This window comes from Dipodomys ordii, unplaced genomic scaffold, assembly GCF_000151885.1.
Source record: "Dipodomys ordii isolate 6190 unplaced genomic scaffold, Dord_2.0 Scaffold26, whole genome shotgun sequence".
Lineage (NCBI taxonomy): Eukaryota > Metazoa > Chordata > Mammalia > Rodentia > Heteromyidae > Dipodomys > Dipodomys ordii.
Window position 1 is genome coordinate 7736461 of NW_012267242.1, and position 9083 is coordinate 7745543.

At 39.3% G+C, this 9083-nt stretch overlaps 1 protein-coding gene across 1 annotated transcript in view; it reads left to right on the plus strand.

The window, feature by feature from the left end:
• Positions 1-9083, plus strand: part of Iars2 (isoleucyl-tRNA synthetase 2, mitochondrial) — a 47281-nt gene that overhangs the window by 26165 nt on the left and 12033 nt on the right. Inside the window, exons 13-14 of the mRNA XM_013015338.1 lie at positions 5421-5523; positions 6044-6137. Of these exons, the coding sequence (XP_012870792.1) occupies positions 5421-5523; positions 6044-6137 (197 nt within the window). The remainder of the gene's footprint in view (positions 1-5420; positions 5524-6043; positions 6138-9083) is intronic.

Genomic DNA, 9083 nt, shown 5'->3' on the forward strand with positions numbered 1-9083 from the left:
ACATGCCATGCTTCTAGCTCTTTATTCTCTAGTTTGAGAGGTCATCCAAAATCTCAAAGTAGAACTGAATTGTTGACCTAATTCTTAATAAGACATATTTAATACATATTATTTAGAATTTAGTATTTTAATAATTCATAGTAAAGAAGAAGGCAGCAGGTCTTGTACTAAATGTAAATGAGTCTCACATTTTTAATAAAGTAGTGCTATTCTTTCTTAATTTTTTTTTTTGTTGGTTGTGGGACTTGAACTCCTGGGCGCTGTCCCTCAGCTCTTCAGCTCAAGATGAGTGCTCTACCACTTGAGCCACAGCACCACTTCTGGTTTTCTGGTGGTTTATTGGAGATAAGAGTTTCTTGGACTTTCCTGCCCTGGCTGATTTTGAACCGTGATCCTCAGATCTCAGCCTCTCCTGAGTAGCTAGGATTATAGGCATTGAGCCACCAGTGCCCAGCTTGAAACTGGTTAAGCAGATTTGATTTTCATTTGCACAGATAGCATTTGTGGTTATGTCATTTCTAAAATGTATTACTAGTTAACTTAAAAGAAAAAATCAAGCAAACTTTCTTCCTTGCTAAAGAGACCTTTCTGAAAGAAAAAAAAAGTATAAATTTATAAATAAAACGTATGTAAAATACAAGGTTAAGAATTTGAGGTATCGGGCTGGGAAGGTGGCTCCCTGGTAGAGCGCTTGCCTTGCATGCATGAGGCCCTGGGTTTGATTCCTCAGCACCACATAAGCAGAAAAAAAAAGCCTGAAGTGGTGCTGTGGCTCAAGTGGTAGAGTGCTAGCCTTGAGCTGAAGAGCTGAGGGACAGCGCCCAGGCCCAGAGTTTAGGCCCCACAACCGGTCCCCCCCAAAAAAAAATTGAGGTATCATTGGCTAAGGGTATAGATTGGAAGTAGAGAACTTGCCTAGCATGCATAAAACCCTAGGATTAATTTAAGTTTGGTGGGATTTTACAGTTACCTTAACATGACAACAGCAAAATTGAAATCCTTCTTTGGTTCTTTTATAGACTCAGTAATATTGTTGAGTATAGCCAGATAGATTGCTGAGTTACCTGGAAGTTAAGAATATGACAAAAAGATTCAGTGAGTTGAATTTGGCATTCTAAAATGCCTGTGGAGTAGCTTTAATGGTAAACTTATTCTGTATTATTAAGACTTTTCAAAATAATACTTTTCAGTAGCCTTGTTTGCTATAACTTTTTCCTACTGTTAACAGAAACTGAAGCTCAGTAAAATATTGTTCTTTATTCCTGTCAATGGGCAATAACTGGCAGGTGGAGTGGTCTTTGGACTCAGTGCTTGCTCTGTCAACACACTAATCTCCTGAGTTGCCAAGATCCCCAGCCTCCCATGTGATTCACAGTCCTTGTTAGTCGTTATTAGTCCTCTCTATTGCTTAGTCAGCTGCAGAGAATAGAAGTGCAAGTTCAGGGGCAGGGCTTGTCAAGATAGATCAGTTAAAAAGGCGGAAGAGAGAACCAAAATCAGCTCTGACCTGTGACTTCGAGAAACATACTTTCAAGGCCTGCATGAACCATCTTACTTGTTCCTCTGGAAACAGCTACTGTGTACAGTGTACAGAGTGCTTGCAAAGTGTTTGAAAAGCGTAGGTTAGTGTGCACATGCAACTCCTTTGGACTCATGATAATATGAATCTTAATATTTCTACATTATATATATTTTATCTGTTTATTTCAATATATTTAAACTATAATTTGCCTGAGTTAGCAAAACAAAATAAAAACAGGGCAAATGACATACATTTTTAGAATTTTAGTATCATTCTTTTTTTTGAGGGGGGCAGTCTGGAACTTTAACTCAGGGTCTGGGCACTGTCCTTGAGCTTCGTTTGCTTAACGATAGCACTCTACCATTTGAGCCACAGCACCACTTCTGCCTTTTTCTGTTTATGTGGTACTGAGGAATCAAACCCAGGGCCTCATGCATGCTAGGCAAGCACTCTACCAATAATCCAAATTCCCAGCCCAGTATCATTCTTTTTTAATGAAAATTTTATAGTTGGTATCTGAGTATAGTAACTATAATTATCTATCTATATGTACTTTGTGCTTTGTGACTGCTTTGTTATTTTGTTAGGTGTCAAAGTTCAACAGAAGTTTGTTATATGGTCCAAGTTGGCCTTAAGCCTCCAACTGCATGGGGTAGGCCTGTGGCACCATGCCCAGCTTTCTTTTTCTCATAGGCATTAGATTTATTTTCTTCATTTTTTTAGAATTTTTATTGTAGAGTTGATATACAGAGGGCTACAGTTACATGAATTAGGTAATAAGTACAATTCTTTGTGAACTATGTCTCTCCTACCGGTGCTCTCTCCCGGTCTTTCCCTCCCATCCCCACCCACAAGATGTCCAATTCATTTTCCACATAGTGTCTAGTAAATATCCCTGTTGTATTTGTTCATCTTGTACCATCTTTTATATGTTCTCCCTTACCCTCTCAAATATAAACAAACTAACAAGACAAAAGGCAGTGTATTTTCTTAACTGATAAAGTGTGCAAATTGTGTAAACTAGTAATATGTAACTAAACATTATTGTCGTATAGCTAGGTACTTACTTCATAAAGTTTTTATGGTTTTATAATAGGATTTTATCTTCATAGTTAAAGTCCACCTGAGATGAGTAGCTATTTTAGCAATATGAATTTTGTGCTCATTTACATTCCTGTCATTTATAAATCCTTCAGAGTCTGCTGGTAGCATTATATTGTTTTCAATCTATCCTTTATAAAATCTTTTCTAAGATATTTCAGATTTCAGTTTTAGAGCATACTTCATTTATGTAGCCTACTTAATTTCTGCTTCCCACATTTTTTTTGTAAACACTCAATTTTTCTATGAATTTAAGATCTAGGGAACGTTTGCTCTGTGAAGTCATGATGAATAAGACACAGACGCAAATTAAGAACTTGGCACTTTTTCCTCTTTGCTTCTCTTTCCCCCACCACTGTCTCTGTGGACCACAGAAAATTCCTAGTTACTTGCACCAATGGAATATGATCCCAAGGAGGAGAAGTTGGCTTTACTATGTGTACTTTAATTTTCTTAGTGTGTATGCCAGTCCTGGGGCTTGAACTCAGGGCCTGGGCGCTGTCCCTGAGCTAGTGCTCTACCACTTGAGCCACAGTTCCATTTCCAACCTTTTCTGAGTAGTTTATTGGAGATATAGACTTTCCCACCCTGGCTGGCTTTGAATCTCGATCCTCAGATCTCAGCCTCATGAGCTCCCAGTGCCTGGCTCAGTACTTTAATGTTTTACTAATGATTAACATAAATTTACCTAGCCTAAATGAATCAGTTTAGATGCATATATTGCATATGCACACACACACATATAGTTGTAGGCATTTTATGTTATTGATACTCATAATAAGTCTTTTAATAATGCTGTATTGGAAACTTACAAATAAAGGATTTGAGGCATAGAGATGCTAAGTGCCTTTCCCAGGATCATATGAGTGGTTATTGATAGAGCCAGAAATCAGACCCAAAGCTGCAGGGTCCATGTCCTTGACCACTATACTTACTGGGCCTAAATAGAAAGCAACACAGAGAAACTGTCCATCAGCAAAACTGCCACAATAAGGTAAATATTTTAATAAATTAAGCTTGTTATTGATATGCGCATCTTTTTTTCTGAGTTTACTTTTCAGATAATTTTATGATCAGTTTCAGCATCATAGGGTATGCATTTGTTGGCATTGGTCTTGTATCCAAGGCAATATGTTAAATTCTGGTATAATCTCTCCTGAGTTATTCTGAGGGAAGTGCTGTATGTAGGTCACTGAACTTAGTCTCATTAAGACAGGCCTCTTGTCTGTTTTGTTCACTGCTATATCTTGTACTAGATGCCCAAAGGTGGAGGTGCTGAGCAGGTTTTGGGGTTATTCTTGTTGTTTGAACACTTGTGCATGGCCATATGATGAGCGTGCCAGAGTCAGAACCTAAGCCTGGAGAGCTGCAGTCCATTCCGTGCTCTAGTCCATTGCTTCTTGTGTAGGCAGGTTTGGATGTGGGTCTGTCAGGAGTCTGGGAGCTTTTAAGTGGAGAATTCATGTGATATGAACAGTTTGAGCAATGCATCTATGTCAAGATGTATCATGTAAATTAAAGGATTGGAGGAAGGGAAATTTCAGACCATTGTATAAATCTTCATGTAGTTTGGACTGACAGAATGTCAACCGTAATACTTCGGAGTTAGAACTGACAGACATGTTGACTTAATTTGGGCAGGAATTGTTGGAGGGAAGGTAATTAAAAGGTTTCAGGTCTTGGTAGTTGGACAGCAAATAGATTGAGAGAAATAGGGGAAATTATTAACTGAAAAAGGAGGTCAAGGAGAAGTCTTTTTTTTTCTTTTGAGTTTATATATGATCCATTTGTTTTTATTCATATTGAATTTAAGATGATGACAGCAGCCAAGCAAGCAATAAAAAATTCTACTAAAATACCAGAGGAAGTTAGAAAAGATGCTTGTAATCCCAGCACTTGGGAAGTGAAAGCAGGAGGCTTGGGAGTTCAAGCCTAGCCTGGACTACACAATGAGGTAGAGGCCAGCCTGGGATATATGACAAAACTCATTCTCCCAAATCTAGAAAACACATGGTGGCTTACATCTGTTATCCAGCTACTGAGCAGGTAGAGATCAGGAGGATTATGGTTTGAGACCAGTGGGGTGGGGGTTGGGGGGCTGCGTCAGTTAGTGAGATCCTGATCTCAACACACAAGCAGGGCATGGTGATACATGCTCTAACTATATAACAAGATACAGCAGCCCTGGGCAAAAATACAAGAATATCTGACTATCTGAAAATAACTCAAGCAACAAAAAAGACCTAGGTCCTGGCACCACGTCATGCCTGTAATCCTATATACTCAGGAGGCTGAGACCATAGGACCTCAGTTCTAAGCCAGCTCAGGCAGGAAAGTCCGTAAGACTCTTATTTCCACTAAACAAACAATCAAAAAAGATACAAGTGGAGCTGTGGCTCACAAGTGGTAGGGCACTAACCTTGAGCACAAAAGTGCTCAAGCATCCAGGCCCAGAGTTCAAACCCCACAACTGGCAAAAGGAAGAAAAAAAAAAAAAGGACTTGGGCAAGATTCAGATGGTAGAGTGACTGCCTAGTAAGTGCAAGGCCCAAGCTCAAACCCTAGTATTTCTGACACCGCAAAAATAAGACTGGGGATGTAATTCAATGGTAGAATGTTTGCTTAGCATGAACAAGGCTAGAATTTTATCCTGAGCACCATCAAAAAAAAAAAAAAAGAAAGAAAAAAATACAAAAAGATACTACTGTATTTGAATTTTAAAATCTAACTTATTACAATAGTAAATTGCAGTAACTGAATATTTAAGTAAAATTCAATAATTCTGCCCCTAAAATAGCCAAACCATTGAGCATCTTGCTAACCTAGTGGAGCAACATGGCAGTGATATCTGGTGGACTCTTCCTCCTGAGCAACTTCTTCCAAAAGAAGTCTTATCTCAGGTAAGCTTCTTTCTGTATTTAGCAGCCTTTGTGGTATTTCACGACTGAAGGACAATGGGAGAGACCGTTAGAGTCAATAGTGATCATATAGTAATGGGACATTAATGAATTGACTTAATATAAATGGGAAGCAGTGCAGTCTGGGAGTGGGTATGGAGTTTGGCAGCAAACTGTAGCATTGAACCAGGCAGCCATGATAGGCTTGCTTGTGATCTCACTGGGGGTCAAGACTAATTCTGACCCACATAGTCCACAAGGCAGATGTACTTGAATCAGAGAGAAATAGCCTCTCACATTGAAACTCAAAACTGTGAGGTATATGGCTGATAACCAAGTGGCTGTAGTTCCTGCACCTGCCAGCAGAGGGAGCTGTGCTGAACAAGGAAATGCTTCTGAATGCTCGGTTTTATTGGAAAACGTGGATTTAGTGTTTTTATTTCCATATCTTCAGTCCTCAGACAGTCCTTACTGTATGACTGTGGCCTTTGTGTAAGAAAGATGTTTTTCCATTCTCCACTAGGCTGGCGGTCCCGAGGCCTTGGAGTATGTGCCAGGACAGGACATCTTGGACATATGGTTTGAAAGTGGAACCTCATGGTCTTACGTTCTTCCAGGTAATTCCTAAAAATCAGCTCTGCCCATTAAGGAGTTGTGAAAGTACAGAGCTGTTGCTTAGAGAGCTGTCTGTAATCAAACAGTTTTTTTTTGTTGTTCTTTTGCTTATCTAGAAGATTTGCTATAATTTTAGACCTGGAAGCATCCTTAGAAATTATTTAATCCAATAATTTACAAACTTGGTTTTGCTTTTCAGGATGAAATTTTTGTTTAGAGTTATTGTTGTTGTTGTTGTGTTATATGGGGAGTTGAACCCAAGACCTCACCCATGTTAGACAAATGCTATGCCACTTGAGCCATGCCCCATCCCTGAAATTTCACTTAGAACTACAACATATAGGATAGGTAAAAATGGGAATTTTTAGCCAGGCATGATGGTATGCACTGGAATTCTAGCACTCAGAAGGCTGAGACAAGGATTTATGTGATGTTTCTCCGTTGTCTAAACCAGTTTGTTTTCCCTCAGCCTACTGCTTGGCTACCTCAAGGCATCCAGTTTATAACTGAAATAGCAGAATCCTCACCTTAAAAAGAAATAAAAATAATGGCTGGGTGCTCACTCACATATAATTCTAGCTACTCAGGATGCTGATATGTAAGGATCACTATTTAAAACCAGTTCAGGCAGAGAAGTCCATGAGAGTCTTACCTCTGGTTAACCAGTAGAAAGTGGATTTGTGGCTCAAGTGATAGAGTGCTATTCTTGAGCACAAAAGCTCAGGGTCACCACCCAGGCACTGAGTTCAAGCCCCAGTACTGGCAAAGAAAAAGAAAAGGTAACGAGGGATAGAAATAGAGACTGAGAACAAAAGCCAATAGCAGGGGCCTGGGAAGTGGCTCAGTGTAGAGTGTTTGCCTTGTGTGCATGAGGCCCTGGGTTCGATTCCTCAGCACCACATAAGCAAAAAGAAAAGAGCCAGAAGTGGCGCTGTGGCTCAAGTGATAGAGTGCTAGCCTTGAGCTGAAGAGCTGAGGGACAGCGCCCAGGCCCAGAGTTCAGGACCCACAACCGGACCCCCCACCCCCCAAAAAAAAGAAAGCCAGTAGCAGTTGGGAAGGGAGAGAATAAAGGGATAAATATGACTGAAACATTTTATACATATATTTAAAAATGGAATAAAGAAACACGTTAAATTATTTTTAGTCAGAGAGAGGCGATAAAAGTAACAGGCGAGTTGAGCACCAGTGGCTCACACCTATAATCCTAGCTACTCAGGATGCTGAGATCTGAGGATTGTGGTATGAAGCCAGTCTGGGCAAGAAAGTACTCATGAGACTCTTATCTCCAGTTAACTACTCAAAAACCAGAAGTGGCACTGTGACTCAGTTGGTAGAGTGCTAGCCTTGAGCAAAAGAGCTCAGGGACAGCACCCAGGTCCTGAGTTCAAGCCCTACAACCGGAGGGGGGACGGAGAACAGGAGTGAATTTGATCAAGGGATGCATGTATGGAAATAGAGTAAAATCCCTTTGTACAAAAAAAAATCAGAAACAGTCCGATCCAATCATTTTTCAGTAGGGAAAATGAGATTTTAGGAAAGCCAAATGTGGTTATAGTCACCTCTTTCTTTGTGAGTGTTACAGTTCCTTTTCTAGATTACGTTGTCCACATGTCAGCAATCTTCTGTCCAAACTCACTAGCTATACAACACCCTGAGTACACTCAATATAAATGATGGACTTTGTGTGTTAAGGTGTCATTGCCAGTTGATAGATTGTAACCAACGTTCCACTCTAGCCAACAGTGTCAATAATAGAGACACTGTAGGCAGGGTGGATGAGAGCTATATGTGCTGTTCAGTTTTGCTGTGAACCTAAAAGTGTACTTTTAGTTATTAGTTTGGTTTAAATTATGTTCAGGTACCACATAGGTTAAGTAATAGTTTTGCCATATTCCTGTGTGCTGGCTCTAAATTTACTTTTTTTTGAGAGAGAGAGAGAGTTTCCCTATGCTGGTCTGAACTTACCCATCTGCCTCGGTTTCTCAAGGGGGGCTGGGATTACGGGTGGGTAGGAAATGCTAACTTTTGTTACATGGTTAAGTGTTACATTTCATCGAATTCTAAAACTTCATACTTCCTACCACATCATACATAACTCCTAAGTATGTTTTTAAATTTTTGAGTGTTCTGTTCAAGAAGCAAAAAAGATGAAATATAAAACATAAACTGAAAAAAAGCTTTTTCTCCCTCTTGTAAACTTTAGATACATAATTTGCACAAAGGATTTAGCATTATATTTCAAAGCTTTGAAATAGTTGACGGAGTAGGTATGTTTACAGGAATCTCTGCCGCAGAATAAGCAGTTCTGGGTGAAGATTTTGTGTCTGGATATTCCTTGCAGGGTTATTTTTTTCTAACCATAATGATTTGAAACAATGAACCAGTGATTACCTATAAAAAATGATTCAAGCATTTGGTATGCATGCATACAAGACAATGATATATAGACATTAAATGGAATATTTATGTATGAGTGGAAGTATTTCAAGTACAGGATTCACAGTAGCAAAAGTCAGGGAGAATGTCTTGATTTGCTAACAAACTCCCATCTGTATTTGTATGTATAAACAAAGCCTTGGAAGGAAATATAAGGTGATAAAATAATTATGTCTATAGGGGAAATGTTTATAATATTCTTTTTTTCTTTCTTTTTTTTTTTTGTTGTACGAGAACTCAGGGCTTGGGTGCTATCTCTTGGCTTTGTTGTTGCTCAGGGATAACACTGTACCACTTAAGCCATACCTTCTAGTTTTTTTTTCTTTTTTCTCCCTTTTTTTCCTTTCCTTCCTTCCTTCCTTCCTTCCCTCCTTCTCTCCCTCCTTCCTTCCTCCCTCTCCGTCTCTCTCTCTCTCTCTCTCTATTTTCTTTCTTGCCTGCCTGCCTGCCTTCTTTTCTTTCTTTCTCTTTCTCTCTTTCTTTTCTTTCCTTCCTTCCTTCCTTCCTTC